General features: G+C 41.7%; 1 protein-coding gene across 2 annotated transcripts in view; it reads right to left on the minus strand.

Moving 5' to 3' along the window:
* The window catches only part of RCAN2 (regulator of calcineurin 2), a gene marked incomplete at both ends in the record, with an annotated part of 260,720 nt that overhangs the window by 83,189 nt on the left and 150,421 nt on the right, over nt 1-27,110 (minus strand). The window contains one exon of one of the 2 annotated variants that reach the window (XM_082847731.1): nt 2,957-3,043. The exons of the other annotated variant lie outside the window; for it this stretch is intronic. Within the exon in view, the coding sequence (XP_082703857.1) occupies nt 2,957-3,043 (87 nt within the window). Of the gene's footprint in view, nt 1-2,956; nt 3,044-27,110 lie in introns of those variants that run through there. 2 annotated transcript variants of the gene reach the window in all.

Consider the following 27,110-nt stretch of genomic DNA (forward strand, 5'->3'; position numbering starts at 1 on the left):
AAGCCATGCTCACTTCTGAACGAGGAACATATAGGTTTTCTCAACAGACCTCTTTGGCCTGCCTTAATTTTGCTTGTTAATAACGTCACTGATTTACGTTAAATGATTAAATGTCTGAAAGGAAGGGCAGTGTTTTCTAAGTTGCTGGGCTGTGGGGGGGGGGGGGGAGGGGGGGATGGCAGTGGAAACACTTTCTATGTCCTGGACTGCCATTGTAAAGTCAGCTGGTGACAGGACATTCCAGTAAACTGGGGAAAGTAACCTATCACCTTTAGAGAACGTCTAAAAAGATGACCATGGACGATAATGGTGACAGCTAACATTTACTGAACACGAAATATGTCAGGCACTGTATTAATTGTTTTACATGTGTAATTTTCTTTAATCCTCCTACCAAGCCAACAAGGTAGGAACTACTATTATCCCCATGTTACAGATGAGAAAACGAAGGCACAGAATGATTAAGTAACTTGTTTCAGAGAAACAAATCAACTGTAATTCGAAGCTATTTAGCAGGAAGGACATGTAATGCATCCTTCTGGTGGGAGTCTTCCCAGAAAACCCCATACATTTCTGACGAACAGGGTGAGAGGCTTTATAATCTGGCCCTGACCCCCCTCTGTCCCCCCCTCCAGTCTCTCACAGAGATCCTACTGCAGTCAAATGCACTGACTCACCTGACTGCAAGATGGAATGCCTTCCTGTCCCCATGCCCTCCCTCTTCCTGTATCAAAATCTACCCATCGTCAAGTTCAAGTACCACCTGCTCCATGACACCATCCCAACCACTCAAGTACAACCAGCTGTAAGAATTTTGTGTCCCCTGAATTCCACAAAATAGTCTGTCTTTAAGAAATATTGGGCATGTTTGCAACAACATGGATGGGCCTAAAGATTACCATACTAAGTGAAGTAAGTCAGACAGAGAAAGACAAAATCATATGATATCACATATATGTAGAATCTTAAAAAATGATACAAATGAACTTATTTACAAAGCAGAAATAGACTCACAGACATAGAAAACAAACATGGTTACCAACGGGGAAAGGGGGAGGGAGGGATAAGTTAGGGATTTGGGGTTAACAGATATGCCCTCCTATATATAAAATATAAATACCAAGGAACTACTGTATAGCACAGTGAATTATATACAGTATCTTGTAATAAACTATAATGAAAAAGAATCTGAAAAAAGAATATATATATATATACACACACATATAACTGAATCCCTTTGCCGTACACCTGAAACATTGTAAATCAACTATACTTCAATAAAAAATAAGTAAAAAGAGAGCAATGATTTTAAAACGAGAAATATTGGGTAAATGGTTCTTTGTATGTCTATATGACAAATACCTACGTCATCTAAGCATATTTTAAACTGCTTCCTGTAAGAGCACAAGGCCCGGCAGACTCCAGATGCCTAATCAATATTTTCTCACCATCATTTCTTGGACCAAAAAAGTCTAGATTATTTATTTTATGACGTTCACAGGCCCAGCACGTAATTAAAAGGGAACGGTTCAGAAGAGAAGGGAATCGTAAAGTGTTACTTTATGTGTGCATAATTCTGTTCCAGCAGGTGCTGGGAGATGGCTCTCTACTCAGTTACCCACGTCGGAATTTAAATTGGTTTTGAACTGGAGGGGCTTTGAGGGCTGCTCCCTTCTGGAGTGTACACAGCGTGTACGGCCAGCGGGGCTGTGAGTCGCTACACGCATGTTTCCATTCGTGGACACGACCACAGGCAGCACCAAACCATTACCTTCTAATTTTCGGAACCTCAGCATGACAGGTGGTCGACACTTCACAGCACTGGCCTAAGAAGTGGTAAACGCAGGTCACACGTTTAAAATATGCAGAAGCAACAAAACAGATTCTTGAATTCATTTCAAAAGGGTGTTCGAAACTGCAATCTTGAATGACAGAGCCATGTGTTATGCTAGTGGACACATAAATTCCCACCTGGGAAGCACCAGGGTGTCATCTGCACACCCCAAAATAAAGAATTCTGGGTCTTCCTTTTAAGTAAAGACTAAGGGGAAGGTGACAAATGATTACGCAGTGCAATTCCCCTTTCCTTCCTCCCATCACACAATGAGCAACTGTCCTTTTCGTCGTGTGTGTGAACTGTTTAAATAAGAAGCTTCTGCTAGTTCTTATTTTCAATATGAGAGAAGAAATCAAAATGCCCATTTCACAAGCATGGCATCTTTTTCAGAACATAAAACCAAAGGGGAAAAGCAAAGAGAATGTATGTCATCAGGAGACAATTACCCATGATAATCAAACAATTGTTGCAGACAGTCAGTGAGGACCAGCGCCCTAGAATACTACGCAAAATTTATTTATGCCTGAACTTTCTTTATGGACAACTGTTCAGGGAAGATGACTTGCTTCTTTTGCCTGACAAAGGAAATTTAGACAGCTGCTCTCCAACTCTGACTTCTAGAGAGCTGGGGATTGAAACTGCCATCTGTAGAACAGCTTTTGTTCAATTTGCAGACCACATCACGGCCTATGTAAGTGACGTCCCATCGAGGCGTTAATGTCCCACGATCAGGGTGTCCTGGGTACAATGTTTATTATATGTGCTTTCTTCATTTAATCATCGATTTAAAACCCCTCTCAGCGTTAAGGACTGGCAAATTCTTATTGACACAGAGACTATGAAAACATGTCTACTGTGAAAAGGACAACTAGGATTCACCTAATAGAAAAGGCAAGAACAAACAGACAGTGGTTTTTCCAACCTTATCCCATTTAAAATGAATGTGCCAGTCCCTCGTCTAACTTATTCTAATTAATAGAGTCAGGCACTCACCACATGCATTTCTAGCGCAGATCGTGAGCTGAAAACTATGAACCAAAGTATTGTTCCCTTAAGCTAACAAGCCTCCAAGCAGCTTCAGCAACAGCAACAATGAAACAGAAGATTGCAGGTGCGTACCTTAACCTCCTGATTGGTAAAGACCTCCACATCCACCACGCAGGCAACCAGAGTGGAAACATCACAGTCCATGCTAGGGGCTGGCATTCCCCCTCCGGAATTGACAATAAACAGCTAGGCAGCCTCCGAGTCGTGCGGGCTGGGAAGAGCCCTCCAGGTGGATGTTTCCGGGCCGGCCGGGCGCTGCCCTGCCCTGGGGATGGCCGAGCTGGGCACCTGAGCCCACTCCGCTGCACGCACACAGCCCGCCGCGGCTCAGGCAGCAGGGCAGAGTAAGAGCGGTTGGCTCTCTGATGGCAATGACATCACCGCAAAGACTGACACAAGCTGGAGCTATTTTTTTCCCCCCAGCCTTTTATCTCTAGGCAGTGCAGTGGAGCAAATTGAACATGATTATGTGCTAAATCTGAACTCAGACTAAATCAATTCAGGCAGCGTTCGCTAGGAACTGAGTCATAGCTGTTGTTTCGGCCCGAGTGCTTATGTTTGCAAAAAGCAAGGGTGGGGAGGGGGTGGAATCTGACACCAGAGGCTCTCTTTGGGGTGGGGGTGGGAATTATCCTGAGGTTAAGGTGTGACCATTTTCTGTCTCAGAAATGAGCAGGAAGTTGAGGCATTTTGCAAACTGCGTGGCTTCTGTTAACTGCCCTGTGCCGCTCAGAGCGGCCACACATGTTCTGGGCACCCTCATGCATCCCGGGAGGGCACAGGCTACATAGAAATCCATTCTTGGAGTGACTAAAGAGCTGGTCGTCAGTCATGTAGGCAGCCTGCTAAGAGGAGATAATGAGAGGTTTGTGGATTTCTGTTTGAAGCACATATGTGCAGACCAGAAACTCTAAAAGCTCGGGATTTCAGGCTGTCTCCAAGGTCATTCAAACCAAAAGCGGGCAGTGGAAAGGAGTTACAGCAAACATCTCATGGGGGGACAGATGGCAGAATCTAGCGGGCAAACGCACTGATGTGGGTCATCATCAGAGCCTCGGGGCTTGATTTCGCCTGAGACTTTGAACACGTCTGATGGCTTTTTCAGTCTCTTTTCCTAAATGTGAGCCCCAGAAGGGCAGGGCCGTGGATAATTCATCTTTATCTCTTGAGACTTTAGCCAAGTGTCTGGCATGAGAAGGCAATAATTGTTTAATGAATGAACAAACCAGACAGGGGCAGCCTTCTTTTACAGTGGAAGTGAGCAAAGGAAAAAAATCCGAATCGTTTTCATTTTATCATTGGTTACAAAATACCAGCAGAACTTACAATCTGGCAGGATCTATGCCCAGTAGGAATGCAGGTGCATCTTCAGTGGCTATCAGAGGTCATGATTCGTAACAGATCGGCACCTTTCTGAGCCACGACTGGACAAGGTGGTCCAATTTTGCGTGCAGATGAGAAAGGGGACATTTTAGACTAAAGGTAGAAGTGTTGTGGTTGATCCTCATTTGGGGCTTCATGTGAGTCTAATGTTCCCCTTCAACAAGGCATTTCCAGGTTAAATGAAATCAGTCCACAAATAGAAATATTTAGACTGATGAAACTGTGTGTGGTGGTGGTGTATGTGTGTGTGTGTGTGCGCGCGTGTGCGTGTGTACAGCACTTACTGTGTTGTCCAGGGCACTGTGGGGAATATGAAATCATGTCTGCAGAGAATTCAACTAACACTTACTGCGTGATGACTATGTACAAAGCTCTACACCAGCTGCTCCAAAGGATAAAATGATGAATAAGTAAAATTCACTATCCTCAAGGAGCTTAAAATCCAGGGGAGGAGATCAGACATGGAGACAAACACCTATAAAACAAAGCAATGGTGATGGTGGCAAAGGAGGGACAGATGGCACTTGGTGGGAGCACTGGAGAAAGAGCAATGGATGCTGAAGGGAGCTGGGGCAGATGAGCCTCAAGGAGCAGGACATGACTTCTGCTCTGACCTTGAAACATGGGTAAGACTTTGTCAGACAGAGAAGGGGTGAAGAGAGCCCCCAAGGCAGGGGTTGCAGACTAGAAATATCCAGAGCAAAGAAAGAATAGGGTTTTTTTGGGGGGGGATGAGGCACATTTAAGGTTAAATTTGTCCAGAGCCAGGGATAAACAAGGCAGAAAGAGCCAGGTGACACAAAGCCTCGAGGGGCCCTTTGCATCTATCTGGTCAACCATGGAATGCCCGGCAAAGGTTTTTGAGAAAGTGAACGGGTCTATCTATACATAAATATAGCTGAAATGTAAAGTATACAAGAAGATGAATACAAATTTAAATGTCACTAACATCGGTTCAAAAGGCAAAACCAAAACAAGGCTATTGTTTTCATATGCCGTGGTATATCCCCAAATTTATTTTTTTAAGGGTCACGGCAGCAGTGTGCTGGTAAATATTTAACAATCAGCTCTGAAAAGAAAAGCCTGATGTGTAGCATTTGCTGATTCCTTTGATGTAAATATCCTCATCACGGCTGACTTGAAGCAACCAATATAAAGTCCCCGAATGCAGAGCTGGGAGTGACTGACCTGCTCACCCCAGCCACGTGAGCTGCCTTGGGGACAGAACGGTCTCATCGTCATGAAAAGGCTACACTGTATTAATGACAGCTCCTACGGTTCACAGAGTTTAAGGTTAACCATTGCTCTGTTCACTTAAAGCGCTCTGTGAATTACTGCACACTTTCTGTTTACGAAATAGCTATAGAGGGTATACATGCGTTATTTCAAGAGAAAGAGCTTTGCTCTGACACATCTTGGCAGGAGGACATTAGTCTATCCAGGAAGTAGAGCCTCACTCCTAACTGTAAAATAGGTAGCTGTTTCCTGATGCGTCTTCAGTGTCTCCTTGTTGATTTGTTTCTTCCCTGGAGATCCCTTCTCGTACTCTTGAGTCCACTAACTTTATGCTTTCCTGTTTAAAAATATCTTTTCAAGGACACAGCTTTCAATTCACTTCTATTAGCATGAAATGACTGATAACTTATAGTACTACCTGGCATAGAGGAATCTGTATGATGGGTAATACTATAGGGGAGCAAATCTTAAATTGAGTAAATAGTGCACTTAGGGTGACATTATAGGCATCGAGAGCATGTAGTGATTTTGAAATAAAATTATTGGATTTTTAATAGGTTGGTTCAACAAATTGGCTATATTATACTATTCAGTTGCTTATACAAAACACTTTCCTATAGATTAGAGTCCCTTGGGGCCTTCCCCGTTAAAATTGTGCCCTATTTCTCCAGATAGAATGTACCTTTTGATAGCTGGGGGATGACTGGCAGCCTGGGAGGTACCTGGGGTCTGTATATGAGCACCTGGGATATGCCTACAAGGTCCTATGAACCCTAGCTCTTGTCTGTTCTCCCTCCCACCTGAACTCACCATTTCTCCCTTTCCTCTCCACATCCCAGATTCACTGGTCTTCTTGGGATTCCAAAAAAATAAAAAAATAGATGCCAAGCTCCTTCTCATCTCAAGGCCTTCCCACTTGCTACTGCCTTTGTCAAAAGATATCCAGATTTCTGCATGGCCGACTCCTTCTTACCATCCAGCTCTCAGCTCACATGTCATCTCCTTGGAGAAGTCTCCCTGATCACCTAAATAAAATACGTGTACCCGTGTGTGCACATGCGCACACACACACGGACTCAATCACCATCCGGCATCTTCTCTCTAATTTTCTTCATAGCACTATCTGAAACTGTTCACTTATTTCTTGACTTGTTCTTTGTTGTGTCCCCAACTAGAATGTAATCTCCACAAAACAGAGGTTTTTGCCTATGCTGTTCCCTGCTGTCTTCTCAGGGGCTAGAAAAGTACCTGTCACTTAGGAGGTACTCTAAGGAATATCTGAAGTGTGAATGGATAAATAAGTAAATGAATCTAAAAAAGCAAGTAGAAGGACTCCAACCCATAGAGGTGCCTCCCGATCTGGAGTTTGAGAAAGGTCCTTGCAGGATACACGGGCATCTGAGTTCAGTAATCACCCCCACCACTGACAGCTGAACCCTGGCACAGCTCTGCTCAGAAGCACCCTTTCCAGGTGAAGTGGCCAGAAAAAATCTTAGGATTCATTCAAACCATGGTTCTTCCAATGATGGACCACATTAAGGAAATGGATGCAGCACGATGCAGACCCTGAGACAAAGACCACTTCCCTACCCCTCAGGCCAGGTAGTTCTCCAAGAGGATTGACAGCTGAGCTGAGGCACTAACCCCCAAGTGGGCAGGAAGAGATGGGGACCTTCCAATCCCAGAGGCAGAAGCCAAGTCCGGTTTGCTAATGAGTATAGATGTTCCCATTACAACTATGGGTCATCAAAGACTTTCCTCCCTCTATGTGTCCTTCTGGATCACTTTTTTTTTTTTTTTAATGTTTACTGTTGAAAATCTCAGCCGTATTCAGAAGTCGAAAGAATACTCCAATGAGCTTTCATGTACCCACCACCCAAGTACAATAGCTTGGGATCAACCTTTCTTCCTCTCTGCCAGTGGGTCTCAGAGTGTGGTCCCCAGACCAACAGTATCAACACCACCGGAATTTGTTAGAAAGGCAAATTCTTGCGCTACACCCAAAACTGGGTAGGTAGGACCAGTATTTGTATTTTAACAAGGCCCCCCAGTGATTCTGACGCAAGTTCAAGTCTGAGCACCAGCGTTCCATGTACCCAACCACTCACACTCACTCCCGGTTATTCTGAAGCCGATGTCTGACATCATATCGTTTCATCCGTAAATATCTCAGTGTCTATCTTGAAAAGACAAGGGCTTGTCTTTTGAAATCATAATACCTATCATCACACACACTCAAAAGCAAGAACAGTTCCTCAGTATCATCAAATGTCCTGCCAGTGTTCACATTCCTCCAGCTGCACTACCAATGTTCTCTTCCCTCCTCGCCCCCTCTCCATCCCCTCCCTGGTCCCATCCTTCCATCCTTCCTTTATTTAACATTTTGCTTACTTACGCTGGGATCTAAACTACTATGTCTCTCATCTCTCTTTTGGTCTATAGAGTCCTCCTCCATGTCTTCTTTTTTCTTCCTTGCAGTTTGTTGTTGGTGATGATAAAACCATGTTATTTGTCCTTTAGAATTCTCCCCAGTCTGGATTTTCTTGATGAATTCCACATAGTTTCATTTAATTGGTTTCTCTCTTACCTGTAGGTCCTGTTCATTAGATCCAGAGGCTTGATAGGTTTTGGGTTTGGCAAGACTCCTTCATGAATGGTGCTGTATACTTCCACTGTGGGTATGTAATGCCTGGCCATCTCTTTTTTGTGGTATTAGCAGCCCTGCATGCTCAATGAGTAGATTTACTCTTTCTTTATAAGTTGCAAAATGATGGTATTCCCTCTTTATTTATTCATAGAGTACTTCCATTACAAGGAACTACCTCTCATCTACTATGGAGTTACCCTGAGCTACATTTTTGTAAGACAGGCAAAATACACACTTGATTCTTTTCCTTTATTAACTAGCTTTTTTTTTTTTAATGACTTGCTTCACATTATCCTTCAAAGAAGATCACTGAGGTTTTTTACTTTATTAAGCATCTTTGTGAACTCGTGGACTAAACATATTTGATGGGTTTAAATCCACTGTTGTTTTATCTTTTTTGGGGGAATTTTTGAATTTTATTTATTTTTTTATAAAGCAGGTTCTTATTAGTTATCCATTTTATACATATTAGTGTATATATGTCGATCCCAATCTCCCAATTCATCACCATCGCTTTATCTTATTGATGCTTAAATTGCTGGTGAGAATCTCAGCAGGTTGGCTCCTGCGTCCTTTTGACACAATCTCAGTAGTCTTTGAGGGCTACCTCACCTTCTGGCAGGCCAAAATGTTCCAGACTCATCCTGTCCATTTCCTGCCCCAGAGAAGGAATCAGTCATTTCTTTCTCAGTTTCATTTAGTATTTCAACATATTTCAAGATCATAATCTATAGACTTAGAGGTGTTCTTGGCACTGAGTCAGCTATTGTTTATAAGACGTTTTAGTGGACTGAACTAGAAAATATATAAGTGTGTTTTTTAAACTTTTTTTAAATAATAAGGCCTTACTTATATATTTTTAAATTTATTTTGTAATTGAAGTATAGTTGAATATATGTGTTTTAAATATAACGTGCATCTTGAGTTCAGACTGATAATTCCAAATCAAATCCAGAATTTTTCAGTCATACATCTGTATCCTCCTTCTTCCACACCAAATATCTTGGTTCTTACCAGTAACGTAATTACTCATTTGCGTTATTCAATACTACAATACACAGCAGCTTCAGAATCACAATATTCAGCAGGAACAATTTAAGATTTTATCCCCCGGTTCTTTTTGTCCTAAGGGTATATCCCATAAGGATGGTAGAGATTCCTGTGCTTTAGTCATTTGGAATAGTTCCTCTCCTCCACCAACTGGAAACCAAGTTAGGTTCACTTGTTTCCTTCAAATTTGATTCCTAGGGATTGCTTTCTCAGTAAATTTAGGTTTGTTTTATAAGTATAAAGCATATTACATGGTTCAAAACTCAAACTACAACTCTACAAAGAAATCTAGCTTCTCTCCCTGTCTCCTCCAGCAAATTCCCTCCTTCCCTCCCATACAGGTTACTGTTATTTCATCTTTATTGTTTATCTGTTCTCTCATTTAAAAATATATAAATATATATGTGTATTATTTTCCCTCCCTTTCTTTGACAAATGATAGCATACTTTGCACATTTTTCTCTGTCTTGCTTTTATCACTAGAAAGCATGATCCTAGAGATCATTACATAGTCATATGTAAAAGTAGTCCAATTCCTTTTCACAGCTGTATATAGTATTCCACCAGGTGTACTATGTGGATCTACCACGTTGGTGCAACTAAGCCCCTACTGATGAGTATCTGGGTTGTTTCCAGTCTTTTGCTATTAAATAGTGCAGCAGTGGATAGGCTTGGCTTATATCTACTCACATTTTTCTACTGTAACTTTGGGACAGATTCTAGAAGTGAAATTGCTGGGTTAAAAGGCAAATGTATGGATAATTTTGCTAGATTTAGACAAATTCTCCTCCATTGGGGTTGTACCATTTTGCTTCCCCACCAGCAATTTATGAGAAAGGGGGTTTCCCCACCGCACGTGTTGTAGAATGCCTTGGACGTTTACCTATCTGGTGAGTGAGATGTGGTTATCTCGGTGCATTTCTCCTACTGTGGGGACATCTAAGGATCTTTCTATATGTGAACTAGTATAGCATTGTCCCAGTCAATACCTCCCTGGCTTTCCTCCAACTAATTCAGATTCTGTTTCTGACCAGAGCAAGCAAAAAGTCTAAATAACCACAGCTCTTAATGGGTTTTGGTTTGCATTCTTCTTCTGATGAGCCTGGTGGGGCATTTGTTCATCTGGTCAAGAGCTATTTGCATTTCTTCTTCTCTGATACCTCACTTAGGTCTGGTCATCACAAGTCAAACACATTCTCACCTCCAGCCCCTTGGCTTCCCTCGCCTGGAAGTCCATTTCCCCCATCTCAGCAGGGCTCACTCCTCCACAGCATTCAGGCCTCAGCTCAAAGGCCCCCGCCTCAGAGAAGCCCACCCTGATTAGCCTATCTAAGTAGGACCCTTCTCACTATCTCCCTGCCTTGTTTTATTTTTCTTCAAAGCGCTTACCGCTAACTGATATCACATATTTATTTGTGTAGTTTCTGTTGATCTCTCCATTGGAATGAAAGCTCCATGAGGGCAGGGCCCCTCTACCTTGCTCACTGAGTTTTCCCCCAGTGCCTACAATGGGGGCTGCCACACAGTGACAGCTCAGGGAAATGTGTTGGTGACTGGATATTGGAATGAGCGGCATCCTTCAGCTGTGGAAGCCAGCTGAGAAGAGGGGCTGCCGCGGGTCTCTTTAAAGGAACGTGAACCTGGCAAGGGAGAGTGAGGCAAATGAAGGGGCCTCGGGTCACAGGGTGATGGGAATGGTGCAGTGGGAGCCGGGGGGTCCATAAGAAGTGAGAGGGACACTTACAGGGGAGAAGGAGCGACACAAAAGGCCAGCTCCCCATCCTACAAAAGTCCTGGCTAAGTGGCAACTGCAATGCCCTCGGTCAGCCTCGGGGACCGTCCTCATTCCTCCACTGCCCGGTGGGCACCTCCAGAGGCCCCACGAATATCCTACAGCTCATCCTCGAGTAGCACTCTGAAGAAGCCGTCTCACTTCTTTTTTTTTTTTTTTTTTTTTGCGGTACGCGGGTCTCTCACTGTTGTGGCCTCTCCCGTTGCGGAACACAGGCTCCGGACGCGCAGGCTCAGCGGCCATGGCTCACGGGCCCAGCCGCTCCGCGGCATGCGGGATCCTCCCAGACCAGGTTACGAACCCGTGTCCCCTGCATCGGCAGGCGGACTCTCAACCACCGCACCACCAGGGAAGCCCTCACTTCTTCTTTGCCTTACCCTCTTCCCCAGTTCTCAGGGTTTCATCCCTGCTTCGATCCACCTTTAGGAAGACGTATCCCCCTTCCCGTCCTCCCCATCTGAACCGGCTTGTGGGGGGATTACACCGGGCTGTGCTATGTCTAAGAAGCTGACACACTTGAAAAGTTACAGGGCAGAAAATTAATAGGGTGTTTGCTTAGCACCCCTGTCTCTCTGGGAGCTGTTCTTCCTCCCCGCCCTGGGTTCACCTGAGGGAGGCCCTGACCAGCCCAAGCCAGTCAGAGTTCCCGAGAGGATTTCCCAGACCCAAAGTGGGTCAGGAGTGCCAGTCCCCTGTGGTGCCGGAACCCTGGGACTGTGGCTGGCCATGTTTTTTTCACCATAAAGCCACCTTCAGACAGAAACTGAAAGAAAAAGCGGAGGAAGGAAGTCCTAGAAGCATTGGAGTCCTCGTTTCCGGTTGCTCCTGAGGCCTGGGGGCACCTTGTCCTTGCATGGGTCTCCTCAGTCAACTCTTCCCTTGGTGATGCTACATATTCTAGTATTATCCCCACCAAGTCCTCCGTTTTTTCCCCAAGCTAATTCAGATATTGTTTCTGTCACTAACAACCAAAAAAGTCCACACACACAGCCCTAGAGTAACAGGGGACACTAAGGTGGGAGTCATTCATCAGGGACCACAGATTCAGGTCTCCAAACTATCCCATGGAAATGCCTCCTGCCTCCAATCAGACCTGAGGTGAGGGAGCTGCCACCACCTAACCCTCCCGCCTGAGGTAACAGCAGGAGTCCCAGGATGGATTTCTGCAAAGAAAACCTGCTCACAGAATCATCTTTCCATTTCCACTTGCTTCTCCCTCCTTCAGGTTTCAGAGCAATCTAACTAGTTTTGGGCCACCTGCTTTGAAAATCTGCATATTGGTCTGATACCTATATGCAGAACAGACCTATTGGTCTGTTCAAAATGTCGTATTTACTATGTTATCACGTCTCAGTTGAAACTTGGAATTTATCATCCCATCACACTATCATTGACTTAGGGCAACACTTGTGAAGTCCCTCTGCAAAAATTCACAAGCATTGTGTTATTTAAACTTCACAATAGGCCCCATTTCGAAATGAGGAAGTCATTTGCCCAAGGTCAAATAGCTAGAAAGTGGTAGAGCCAGGTTGAATCTTGAAGGGCTTATCTCCAAAGTGTGAACTCTTCACTTCAACGTTCTAGAAGTGAGAACATGAACACATCTGCACTTTTGAAAGGAGTCTGGCGCTGATGTGAAGACTGGATTGGAATGTAACAAAGGCAGAAGGGGAGAAAATTGACATCTCAAAGGAAATTTAAGAGAGTAGATACTTGGCTGTATTTGACTGGATTATCTAAGCCAGTGGCAATGAGGGACCAAATTCGTCAATGAGACATTGTAGAAATATAAGAAAGAACTCGGTGACTAAAAGCGGGGTAGGCGGTGGGGGAGTTAGTTGCGGGGTGGTGGTCAGGAAAAGCGATGGAGGTGTTGCACAGTTAAGGTTTCAAAGTCTTATCTGTAAGGAGAAGATGGTGCCAGTGACAAGGGTGGGTCTCTTAAAAAGATGAAAGATCCCATCTACCAGCAAAATCAAGAAAGCTTTCAAAGAAAGAGGAGGGCATATGATATGGACGCTTAGTAGAACTAATAGAGATCAAGGTCTTGTGAGCAAGGTTGGGGTTTGTTTAAAGACCAGCAAATGGCTCATTTAGTTTGAATGGCAAGTCCGAGCAGGGCCATGTTGAGTCGTAAGATGGGAAGAGGCGTTTGTAGCCACAAAGGTGAGGAATTTGAGTGCCAGGGTGAAGAGTGAGTATGTTTCACTCAGAAAGATATGGGATCTATCAAAAGTTTATGAAAAGATCTAGGTTGAATCGGAGTAAAGAGGGATTGGAAATTTTTGTTTCCAAACTTTAGCCAGAAGGTGATGAGGGGCTGGATCTTGGAGAGGTAATAGTAACATAAGGAAAGAAATGGATATGAGAAACACCATGGAGATAGAATGTTCAAGATTTAACAACTGTTTGGCTGTCAAGGTAATGGTCTGGGGCTGGAGAGTGAAGTGAGGAGGCATCGAGGTTGGAGGTACCAGAAAAAGAAGAAGGAGAGGCAGGGAGGGAAGGAGATTCTAAAATTCTAAGCCTGTGTAGACAGTGGTAACTTTATCTGAAATAACTTCACGATGCAGGTGACAAGAGTACATTGTGATCAGATCTATACACCCATGACAGTGAGATACACATCCACATTTGTTCATTTCAATAGTTAGCTAGTAACATTAATCTTTACATTAGCAGAAAAGGGTAACGGTAAAAACTGAGATTACAACTTACAGCAGTAGATACTAGTCTTTATTGGTATTGATTAGGAATGGATACTATTGCAAAACTGTTATGGTTCTGACTAATCAAAACTCTAGAAACAGATTCCCTTTCAGCCTAGCCCCACTCTCCCTCTCATGCTAAGACCATAGCATGGAACCAAATCTATGAGTAGTGGTCTTTCCATGCAACTATATCTACTCTCTTTCAAAAAGGCCTAGACTTTAGTTGAGGTGTAAATACATGAAAGTATTCGATGAATCTTACTCCTTACTTGAAATTAAAGAATTATGAAGAAAAGAAAAAAAACAGGGTTTCCCTGGTGGCGCAGTTGTTGAGAGTCCGCCTGCCGATTCAGGGGACACGGGTTCATGTCCCGGTCCAGGAAGATCCCACAAGCCGCGGAGCGGCTGGGCCCATGAGCCATGGCTGCTGAGCCTGCGCATCCGGAGCCTGTGCTCCACAACGGGAGAGGCCATAACAGTGAGAGGCCCGCATACCCCGCCCCCCACCCCCAAAAAAATTCTAAAAAAGCAAATGTAGCATATTTGGACCTGAACTTCTTCTAATCTTCCCACTAAGCCTGCTACTCTTCCTGTGCTCCCTGTTTCAACTGTGTCACCACCCTCCACCCAATAACTTACATCATAAGCTCAGTCATCTTTGATCCCTTCCATTGGCTTGACCAATGCACAGCTTGACTAAGGTTCAGGGCTGGTTGATCCCGAGGTTCAGTGAGGTTGTCAAAGGGCCTTGTTTCTCTGACTCTGTCTTCTGAAGCTCAGTGTCATTCTAAAGCTGATTTCCAAATTGGCTGCCATTAGCAATCACAGCCTGTATTTCATTCTACAGCTAGACCATTTAGGTCACCTGTTCACTTCTGAACACGCTGCAGTTGGGGTGAGGAATGTGCTGATGGGCTTAGGTCAACTTGAACCTACTCCTCCAGCAAGGAATGGTGTTAAAAAGCTAAAGTATGTGGCTTGCATGAGAATGGATGGATATGCAAGCAAAGATCTGGGTTAGGAAGGGAATGGATGTTGGGTGGGCATCCATCAATGCCCACCACTCTTTCAACTCTGTACCTGTCAGGGCACTTGGCTGCAAGTGATAGAAACCGCTCTTGGCTAACTATCAGAAAAGGAACATACAAGGAAGTTATCAGGTATCACAGAATTAACAAGAATTTTGAGAAAGAGCTTCAGAAATTAGGTAGGAACCAAGAGCGTCTAAACTGCAGAAGACAACCTCCGAGGTGATGCTACAGGAACGAATGTGGATAGGACACTACCACCGGAACCTACAACTCCTGGACATGTCCCTCCTCCTCTACTGCCATGAGTGATCCCTAACTGTCCCTGTGACTTTGTGCAGTATTCTGTGGAGTCAAAGTTTTGAGTGTGGTGTCCAACTGGTCACATCCTGAATCACCCTAAACCCAACAGCTAGGAGATCTGGGTAGGAAAATTTTGGTTCCCATGGCCTCTTAGTGGCAGGTGATATCCTCACCATGGGTGATGGAGGGGAGACTTCCCCAACACAGATGGGTGTGAGGATGCTGGAAGCTCAAAAATAACAAAGGTCCACTATCAGTCTCCTACCCACTCTGCCTCCCTGCCTGCCCCATCTTCTTATTTGGCACCACCAGATTCATACTTGTGAGAACTAGTTCTGACCACATCACTCCCCTGGCCCAGCTACCTTCATTGCCTTCCCATTGATGGTAGAATCAAATGGGTTTTTGTTGTTGTTTTTTAATATGGTGACAGCAACCTACTTCTCCAGCCATTTCTTTTCTAACTACTCTGCACACATCCTACTGTTGAAACAAACTGAACTGCTCAATACATGCCATATTATTAAGAACACTCTGCTTCATATGGGTGGTTTCCTACAATTAGAATTCATCCATCCATTCATCCATTCAATGCCTATTTAGTGCACAGACTGTGTGCCCAGTACTCGCAAGGCGCTGGCCATAGAAAGATGGCAAGTCACTATCCTGTTCCTCAAGGAGGTCATTGTGAAAGGGAGTAAAGAATCACAATATGATTGATATGATATGATATGAGGATGTGACAATATAAATTATATTTGCTATAAATGATGTTGATACAAAGTGTGGTATGAGCACAGGAGAATGAGTATCCAAGTTTGCCATATAGAATAGGTGTTAGAGAAGCTTTCCCTAAACAAGGAACATTTTGCTAAACATTGAAAAATAAGTAGTTTTCCAGTTATCTAGATGGGCAGACAAGTAGTAAGATGACATTTTAAGTACAGGCGGGAACATGGGATGATGCGGTAAGGCAAGAGAAACTATGAGTGGCCCAATAGTGCAGAAATTCCCAGATGGAGTTAGGGATGATAGATTGGGAGGCGTGGAAAATGCAGCTAGACTGTTAGGCAGGGGCCTGACCATGAAGAGCTTTGTGAGTTATGGGTAGAAATTTAAATTTTATTCCATGGGAAGAATGACCCAGTGAAGGCTCTAACAGTAGCTTCCTGGCTCTTCTTGCCTCTAATTTCACTGCTACTGAATCCATCCTTCAGACGATCTGTGGCCAGAGAGATCTTTCTACTAAGAAAAAATAAATCATATTACTACACGTGAGAGTGGAGTGCAAAGTTGGAACCAGGGGCTGCAAGGGATTTTACTAAGGAAACATTAGAAAGCTAATGTGCAAATAGACCTCTGAGACCTTGTGCTGGGAACTTCTCGTGCTATCTTAGTGGAAGGCAAGTCTCCTCCACTAAAATAATGCATATTACTTCCACATACATAATGCACATGAATCCTTATTTATCCCACTGTAGGGATAAATGTTTTATTGTGTCCTCAGCACTTAGCACGTTGTCCGGCATAAATCAAGTAATCAAGATAATGTCTGATCAGTGACTGAAAGAATGCATGAGTAAAAGACAAGACAAGCTGAGGTCACCCTCGCTTCTTTTCATGAACGGGCTATTTCTGAGCCTTCTATCCCAGTAGCAGTTCCATCTGCTTTAGTCTTTGGTGCTCAGCATGAATTCTCCTACCCCACTGCCCTATTCCTCAAGCTTTGAGAGTCCTAGAGATGTATACTGAAGAATTAATAAGAAGCGTAGCCATGCAGCCTCCGATATACTAATCTGTATAAGGAGAAATGGCTGAAAGTCTACCGAAGCTTGTGCTCCTTCCATGGTGCAGAGCTGTTTCTGGAAAGTGGTTCCCCAATCAGGGCTACAGTACCCAGTCTGAGTTCTGTCCATTGGAGTGGGGACAGAACAAATGCCACGTTCAGGCCTGGCCCATAAGAACCTCCAGAAGACCTCATTTCTTCAACCTGATCTTTGGAGCTAAGTATTGAAGATGACAGAGCCTTTATCAGCCTAGGTCTCTGAATGACTGCATGAACCACACTCTTATCTCCTTCCTCCTCTTCCCCGTCACACTGCCAATGGGGTTTTACATGAGTGGGAAACAAACCTCTCTTCCGGTAAGCCCCTGAGATTTTAGGGCATATCGGGTACAGAAGACAGCTTTACCTTAAGTAATACAGCATGCGTGTACATGTCTGTGTTGAAGTACGTATGCTGTGAATGCAAAATCCAATTTTATACAGAATCAAAAAACAAATGGGGACAGAACCAGAAGTAAGAGGATTTAATTCTTAAATGTGGAAAATCTTTCATTTTAAATTGAATTTGAATGTCTTAAATTAGCAAATGAGCAGGTAATCATATTGTTATTTGACATATCAGGGTTAGTCTGTGTCAAGACAGAGACCAGGGAGTAAATGGAGCTTGAGAAAAGAGCTGAAAAGCAAAAAAGATCAAATGAATAAGATCAGAAAAGATTTTCTGGTAAAATTCATAATTTTTAAAAATAGCTGAATTAGTAATACATGCTGGTTATGATTGGTGAGATTTCAAATAAATAAATAAGTCATCAGGATTAAATGTAAGAAATATAAATTAGAGGGCTTCCCTGGTGGTGCAGTGGTTAAGAATCCGCCTGCCAATGCAGGGGACACAGGTTCGAGCCCTGGTCCAGGAAGATCCCACATGCCACAGAGCAAATAAGCCCGTGTGCCACAACTACTAAGCCTGTGCTCTAGAGCCTGCGAGCCACAACTACTGAGCCCACGTGCCACAGCTACTGAAGCCTGCTTGCCCTAGAGCCTGTGCTCCGCAACAAGAGGAGCCACCGCAATGAGAAGCCCGCGCACTGAACAAAGAGTAGCCCCCGCTCACCGCAATGAGAAGCCCGTGAGCAGCAACGAAGACCCAACGCAGCCAAAACTAACATGAATAAATAAATAAATTTAAAAAAAAAAGAAACAGATGTTTAAATAAAAAGAGAAACATAAATTAGAAATAATGAGAAGTACATTATGATCACGTCAATGGATATTGTCAAGCTGGAGACTACTAATGCGCTGTACTTGAAGAAGATTCCATCTGCCTAAAAACGGCAGGTAAGGACACCAAATGCCTTGCTCTGTATTTCTAACAATTCTAGGGCCAGCCTGAGAAGGAAGGCATCTAAAAAAGTAAATCTTCCTTCATAACCCCTATCTTCTTTTATCTCCTCTCCCTTTTCAAGGAGGGGTTTTGGTAAATCAAAAAGCTAGGATGGAGGAAGATAAAGAGAGAGAGGTTAAGAAGCTAGGTGGAAATGCACAAAATGTCAGTTTCTGGTATAACATGGCAGGCTGATTATACGCATTCATACCACCTAGATTGGGGTTTGGGCTGTGTGTGTCCGTTGGGCAAGGCCATACCTTTGGAAATTTCCAAAGCATTGAGAAATCAAACTCTTTCTTTGATGGAGATATGTTCATTTGAGTGTTTTCACAGAGCTGGAGAGTCAGGAGTAGAGAAAATAAGACGCTGGCTATGGGCGACTGTCTCTAGGCTCAAGGCGAGAAGGGGGAAGAGATTTTCAGGTCACTTCTCAGGCAAGTCTGACTACTTCATCAAAATAGGTAAGGAGGAAGAGTTTCAGGACAAATGCTCTACAAAAGAATAAAAACTGCTTTGGGGTGGAGTTTTCTTTGCGCTGTGTCTCTGGGACACCTGGTATGGAAGGCATGATGGAGAAAAATGTAGGCTTCCAATAGTGGAATCATAAATAGACTTATCAAAGAGGAAGTTTTCATTAAGCATGGCTCTGGGATACGCATTTGAAATTTTGGTGTTGCTATTTTTGGTATAAATGGAGTTTTCAATACTCTGTTGGTGAAAGCATAACTGGAAACAATCTTTCTGGAATGAAGGCGCCTTTAAAAAAATAAATGGAGCACACAGAAATTTCCACTTCCAGTTAAATGTAAAAGTTGCAGGAAACCATCACGCTACTCTCTCAAAAAGGATAAGGCACATGAACTACACAATCACAGATTTTTTAAATCCCCTAAGAGAGCTGATGGAAAAGAATCCTAAGGGAACTAAATTCCATATAGCGATAAGCCCTTCTCATGAGAGAAGAGACACATGTCTGCTTTCCTCTTCTGTGTAATAGCAAGAGAAAGAAGAATTCACTATGGACAGGTGTAAAGAGGAACCAGATGAATTCCTAACAAACTTTTATGGTTTTATGTGGGCTGGAATAATGGATTAGAATCCCGAAGAGCCCGAGACAAAGAGCCAGGCTGTAAAGGCACTGCTTTATCCAGACCAAAACTAAAATAAAGAAAAAGAGATCTGTGGGATAATATATTTTAACAGATGCATAATTGGAGTCCCAAAAGTAGAAGAGAGGATGATGCAGAATAAACATGGAAATAGATAATGGCCAATGTTTTCTCCAAATTGATTAAAATATCAATACATAAATTCAACAAGTTCATTAAACCCCAAGATGACCAGAGCTAGACATATCATAGGTAAACTCCTAAAACTCAAAATTAAAGAGAAGGTATTAAAAGCAGGAAGAGGAAAAAGACATATTACAACAATAGGAATTAAGACTCTCTTGTGAAACAGTAGGGGCCATAATACAATGGGACAACATATTTAAAGTGAAGAAGGAAAAACAATAAATTGTCAACCTAGATTTCTATATCCAGCAAAAATGGCTTTCAAATATGAAGGCAAATCCTTATCTGTTGCTCGTGAGAAAGTAAAATAGTGCAGGCACTTTGGAAAACAATTTGATAGTTTCTTAAGAAGTTAAACATACAATTAAAATATGACCCAGAAATTCCACTACTTGGTATCTACCCAGGAAAAATGAAGACCTATGTTGACACAAAGACTTGTATAAAAATGCTCATAGTAGCTTTATTATAATAGCCCCCAATTGAAAACAATACAAATGTCCATTAACTGGTGAGTGGATAATTGAAATGTATATTCATACATTAAAACACTTACTATTCATCAATAAAAAGGAATGAACTACTGACATATTGTAACATGGATAGACCTCATGAGCATTACGCTAAATGAAAAGAAGCAAAAAGATCATATAATGTATGATTCCATTTATATGAAACAACCAAAAAAGTAGATTGACTTTTGCCTGCAGGTGTGGGTGAAAAAGAGGGTTGCCTGAAAATGGACATGAAGGACTTTTCTGGGGGATGGAAATATGTTAAACTGGATGGTGGGGATGGTTGTACAACTCCGTAAGTTTACTAATAATCATTGAATTGTACGCTGAAAATGCATGAACTTTATGGTATGTAACTTATGCCTCAGTAAGGTTGTTAAACAATGCGAAGACAAAATAAAAACCATATTCAACAGAAAAAGTACATGAGAATCCATTTACTGCATATCTGAACTACTGGAAATGCTAAAAAAAAATTCTTTCTACTGAAGGGAAATAACCCCCAGTGGAAACTCAGAATGGCAGAAATGAACCAAGAACACCAGAAAGGATAAATTCATAGGGAAATATACAAGACATTCTTATTATATTTATTTAAAAATTCTTTGAAAGAGTATTAGTTATTTAAAGTAAAATAACAATAACGGATTGTAGGGTTTACAGCATAGGTAGAAGTTAAGTAGGTGACAATAAGAGCACAAAGATAGGGTGGATGAGAAAGGAGTCAGGTTGCCGTGGTGTTCTTACTTTGTGAAGTAATAGAGCATTGGGTGAAGGCAGACTGTCATATGTTAAAGATGCATATCGTAGTCTCTAGGCTAAAGCAACCATTAAAAATAACACAAAGAGGACTAGCTAAAAAGTCCACAGAAGGGAATCAAATGGAATACTAAGAAAATAATGGATTTACCCAAGAGAAAGCAGAAAAAGAGTAACTGAGGAACATAATCCATATGGAACAAATAGAAAACAAATGCCAAGATGGTAGCCTTAAGCCCAACCATACTGATGATTACTTCAAGTGTAAATGGACTGTAAACACTTTAATTAAAAGGCAGAGATTATCAGACTAGATAAAAAGCAAGAAAGCAATACTCTTTCTCTTTCTTATATATCACATTTGAAATCCGAAGAGGCAGACTTCTTAAAAGTAAAAGATTAGAAAAATATAAACCATGCAAAGAGTAAGCATAAGAAACTTGGTGCACCTATATTAATATCACACAGAGTAGACTTTAAGACATAGACAACTACCAGAGATAAGATTATACACATATAATTTTAAAATCAATACAACCACCTTAGATGTGAATGCATTTAATACCAAAATTCAAAATGAATGAAGCAGAATTTGACAGAACTAAAGGCAAAGATACAGATCTACAATCACAGCTGGATATTTTTAACATCTCCCTCTCAGAAACTGATAGGGAAAATAAAAAAATCAGTAACAATAAAGAACATTGGAACAACTCTGCAAACCAGTTTGACCTAACTGACATTTATAGAACACTGTACCCAGCAGCTGCAGAATACATTCTTTTCAGATGAACATAGAACATTCACCATGACAAGACCATGTACTAGACTGTAAAACAAATCTCAATAAATTCAAAAGGATCAAATTCATGTAGATCAGAGGCTCTCAAAACCTCCAGGTCCATGGGGTCCCTGAGACCCTTTTAGGAGGTCCATAAAGTCAAAGCTATTTTCAAAATATTGGGACTTTATTTGCCTTTTTCACTCTCATTCTCTCATGAGTGTACAGTGGAATTTTCCGTAGGCTGAATGATTTCTGATATCACAACAGATTGAATGAGGAAGCAAATGTGAAAATCCAGTTGTTTTCAGACATTAAATAGGTTTGCAAAAGTATAAACCAATCTCAGTCTGTTCACTACTTTTGTTTGCTTTGGAAAATACAGTTGTTTTTCATTAAAAAATGTTATTTACACTAAAATACTATTTTTAAGAATGTATATATATTTATAACTGAATCACCTTGCTGTACAGCAGAAATTAATACAACAATGTAAATCAACTATACTTCAATAAAATAAATGTTTAAAAATATTATTTTTAAATGATTTAAGAAATTAAAAGAAACTTCTCAGTTTTAATTTCTAATATGGTAAATAGAAGTGGATGTAACCCACATAAACAAAAGCTCTTTGGGTCTTCAATAAACTAACAGTGTAAAGGTGGTGAGATCAAAAATTTTGATAACCACTGATAAAGAATGTTCTTTGACTGCAATGAAATTAAATTAGAGATCAATAAAAATAAGACACCTAGAAACTCCCAAGTATTTACAAATAAAACAACACTCTTCTGAATAATCCGAATAATCCTTTGGTCAAACAGTAACGCAAAGGGAAATTTTTAAAATATTTAAGCCAAATGATAATGAAACAATATATCAACATTTGTGGGATACAGATAAAGCAGTGAAGAGAGGGAAATATAAAGGGTTAAATGCCAAAGTCAAAAAGATGAGTAAGATTAATAAAATAAGCACCAATTTTAAACAAAATCTTTCAGAAAATAGAGAAGGAAGAAATAATTGTCAAGTCGCTTTATAAGGGCAACAAGGTCCTAACGCCAAAATTTGTTAAAGATATTCACAAATATGCATAATTTTTACTGGTAATATGTCTAGAAATCTCTTCAAAGAAATCATCAGAGGTATGGATAAATATTTATGTGCAAGAGTTATAACAGTGAAAAAATATGTCCAACCATTAGGGACTAGTTAAATGAATTATGATAAATCTATAGGATGAGATATTATGTAACTATTAAAAGTATGTTCTCAAAGGAATTAATGCCATGGGAAAGACATTAGTAAAAAAAATGTAGTCTGATCCCATTATTACATGTAACATGCATACATGTAAAAAGCCTGAAAAAAAAATGCACCAAAATATTAGCAGTGCCTAACTCTGGATTGGAGGGACTGCCAGTAATTTTTGTTTTCCTTTTTTCGTTTGCTATATTTTCCAAATCATCTGCAATGTAAATGTGTCATTTTAATAATAGAATAAAATGATAATACGATAAAATAATACTTAATAGAATAATAATTTAATAATAGAAAAAATCTAACCTGTTGTACAAAGAAAAATTTGGATAACACAACACTATAATTCACAGAATGATAATTCTCTGAAGAACCTTTGAAATGAATCAATCCTATGCCTGCATTTTACAGATGGGGAAATTTGAGTTCCCTTCCTGGGTGGATACATACACTGTACATCAGGTCATGAATCAAGTTAGTGACAGAATCAAATCTAGAATCTTCATCTCCCTCCTCCCAACACCACACCTTTCACTTTGGGTCACAACGTGAGCAAAATGACATTGTTATTAGCTGTACGAAAATTCTTCAGGTTTAATCACTGTTCTCCAGACTGTGACCCCAAGAAATGAATCTGATTTACACCTTAAGTTCAAATGTGAAGAATCTAAACTTATGCTTAAAAGCACACTATTAACAATCTCAACAAAAATGTAAGGGCTAAGTAACTTCTGCATATTTTATCAGGAGATGGGTTTTTTTGGCTATCTGAATTTTAATAATATTTTCCATATTGTCAAAAATATACGAATTCACTGAAATCTCAAATTAAGACAATCATTAACATTAGAATTATCAACTGCATTAAAAGGCTTAATAGTCTATTAAAGAACTCTGGCCCCCCAAAAATGAAAACCAGTCAGGTTTCACTCAGTGGAAGGTTCAGCTTAAAGATCATTCTCACGTCCAAAATTCGGGTTGTCTCATTAAGAAATATCTGTTTAATAGAAACGTTTCCAAAGAACAACAGGTCTATTTCTTTCATGGCATGTTAATAAGCCTGTGTGAGAATAAATAAGCAAGACATTTTATTGTTCCAAATCTGGAGAAGACAGCTTGGCTACAAGGAAGACCTGAGCAGAATACTCTATTGTGATTTAAATCAAAGCATCCCTCACTTTCAACCATAATGGCTAGATTTCCAGCGACAGCACATCTAGAAAAACAACTGAAAGAATGTTTGTGTCACTTTATGTGTCGAGGAAATTAAACAGCCATTTTGTGGTCGATCTAAGGTGACTGAACCCAGATTCAGCAGGCAATGAGAGAATGCTTTTTAATTCTGCAAATATTTAATAAAAGGAGCAAGAGAAAATCCATGTTCAATGCCAGGATTAGTATGCCGGATCACATCCTCCATGATTTGATTGGATGAAAGAGGCTAATGGATCCGTCCTTTGTCTTTACGTAGACAGATGTTGAAACAAGAACCCTAGATGACAGCAAGCTTTGCCTCTGTCAGGGCAATGGGCTCTGGGACCCCCTTCTACTCCAAGCCTGTTTTGAGGGGCTTCCCTGCCTCCCAGTCCACTTTGGAGCCCCACACCCCGCCCTTCACACGCCCATAAGCTTCCTCCTGTCCTACCTGACCTTCCCCACATAAACCCTCCTATCATTCTGTCACTATCTGCTGGAAAGCACACTGGACTGGGAATCAGAGTTCAGGTTCAGGCTCTGGTTTTGTCCCCACCTGCGAGGGTGGCCTAGGGCAAGTCATTTACTATGTCTGGGCTTTAATTTCCTCAACTTTTAGATGAGCAGATGAGATTAGATCAGGCAGAAATGGCAACTTGAAGGGCTACATTAAGAAACATTCTGAGGCTTTTTCCAGATAGTCCAGGAAAGAACACTTAATTAATTAACACTGTTTGCCAGTAACATAGTGGGGTGTGGTGACAATCAACACTCCGAGTCTGAAATGCAAATATGAAATGATACCTCAGTAAGACAGTCCCCCCAAATTATTTTCACTGTTCTCTCTCCCTTACTACAGAGAACTGAGGACTCTCTATCCCATACTGTTTACCCACTATTAGGTATACTGACACTGCATTTGCATGACAAAGGCAAATATGATGAATCCTACTTCACAATAGGAAAATTCAGTCAGAAAGTGAGCCCTTTCCCCCAAACAGTACAGCAAATCCAGAACCAACAGTAAAAATGAGGGCCATGGACTCAACAGTAAACATCTTAGGCATTACAGTTACCCATTTCATAGCTTTTATTGTGCATGTACTATGTGCAAAGTACAAGGAGAGTCACTCCCAAGAGGAAAGACAGAATAAGGATTCCTGGTCCCAAGGAATTTTAAATCTAGTGGGCAAGAATGATATTCACAGATAACACAAGTAAATAAACAAATGTCCATCTCAGAGGACAGCACTGTTCACTCCGGAGTGAGTCCTCCTCGACCCCCCTCCTTCTCTCTCATCCACATCCAACCCACTTGCAGATCCTGCTAACTGAGCCTTTGGAGTCTCTCTCAAGTCTGTCCCTTCTTGCCTCTTCCGCTTGTATCACCCTGATTCTAACCACTATCTTCTCTCATCTGGACGAAGGCCAGAGCCTCCTGACTCATCTCCTGGCTTCCCCTCTGGTCCCGAGATGATCTGGTCCCACCCAGAAGCCAGAATGATCCACCTTTTGAAAAGCCAATTCGTTCAAGCCATTCCCTGCTCTCAACTCCCAACGACGCTCTATCACACTGAGAATGAGATCCAAAATTTTCATCACAGGTTATAAGAACCTATCGCATCTGGTCCTGGCTCCACGTGACCTGGTTTTCCATTGCTCTCCTTCATCTTTTTTTTTTTTTTTTTGCTGTCCTCCATCTTTATTGCGTTTGAGCCCTTAAGCTGTTCTTGTTGTCGCTTTAACCCATCAAACATAATACTGCCCCAGGGCCTTTGTTTCCTTTTCTTGGGATGCTCTTCCCCTAGAACCTCACATGACTTCCTCCCACTTTACTCAGGCCCCTCTTCAAATGTCAGGGTGGCCTTTCCTTACCATCTTATCTAAAATAGCACCTCCCATTCCTTAATACATTCCCCTGTTTTATTTTTCTCAATAGCCCTTATTACCACCGACTACGTCATATATTTAGTTTTTTACTTTTTTATTGGTTTCTCCATTAGAATGCAAGATCTGTGAGGGCAGGAGCACCAATGGTCACATTCACTGCTGTATCCTCAGCATCACAATAGGGTGTGGCAGGCACATAGCAGCTCCTCAATAAATATTTGTTGAATGAATGATGAAAGCAGGATAAAGTTAGCAACTGGAGAAAAACCTGATATTGAACAACACCAAGGAGTACTGACTATAATGTGTGTCCCCACTTCTAGATTCTGTTTCAGAGCAATGATTGATGTTAAAAGATTTTTCTTGGTCTGTGAGCAAGTAAGCAGGCTGGACAGAGGTGTCTGGAGAGCAGTTGAGATGCAGGAGGTTGTTTCATGATGAGGGCAGGTCCTCCTGGGTCTGGGGCACACAAACCCAACAGCTCCAGAGTAGGAGGAGAACAAGTGATCCCAGAGATACAGTGTTTGAGGACAGCCATTTGGTATAAATAACATTATTTCTGGGCATTTGGGTCTATCTCCCAAGAATAGGAATGGTAAAACTCATCTAATTCTTCACTTGCTGAGGCTAGCTAAAGGCCGAACAAAACCACTGAAAAAGGATATACAGGGGTCACTACTGCTTTAGGAATTGGGTTGAACAGCTCTCGTTTCTGGAATTAGAAATTACTGAAATCAGCAGACACTGTAGGTGTCACTGACAACAGGGAAGATTTCGCTTCCCTCGGGGTAAAATACTACATGGGAGTTTTCCTGTAGCAGGCAATATTCTGCCCCTTTGCATAGCTGGTTAACAGCAGAGCTGGGAGTCAAACCTAAGAGGTTTGGCCCTGGAGTCCATCCACGTAACCATGGGCCAGGCTGCCTCTCAGGAGAGTGCCAACTCACCCTTGGGCAGGTCATCCTTCCTGTGCCTCAGTGCCCTGTGGACAGCAACAGTATTGTCTCTTAGAGTTGTCATGGGGCTCCAATGAGTTAACACACAAACATCCTGCCTAGTATCATTGTATCTGTACCGTTGGTTCTTAGCGGTGAAATTACTGGATCAAATACAGATGTTCAAGAACTTTCCCAAAGTCACCTAGTTGGTCAGTGGGGTCAGGATTTTAACCCAGCTATGTTTGGCCCCAAAGTTCTTGTTTCCAGTGCT

Source organism: Leucopleurus acutus (assembly GCF_964270905.1).
Source record: "Leucopleurus acutus genome assembly, chromosome: 10".
Classification (NCBI taxonomy): domain Eukaryota; kingdom Metazoa; phylum Chordata; class Mammalia; order Artiodactyla; family Delphinidae; genus Leucopleurus; species Leucopleurus acutus.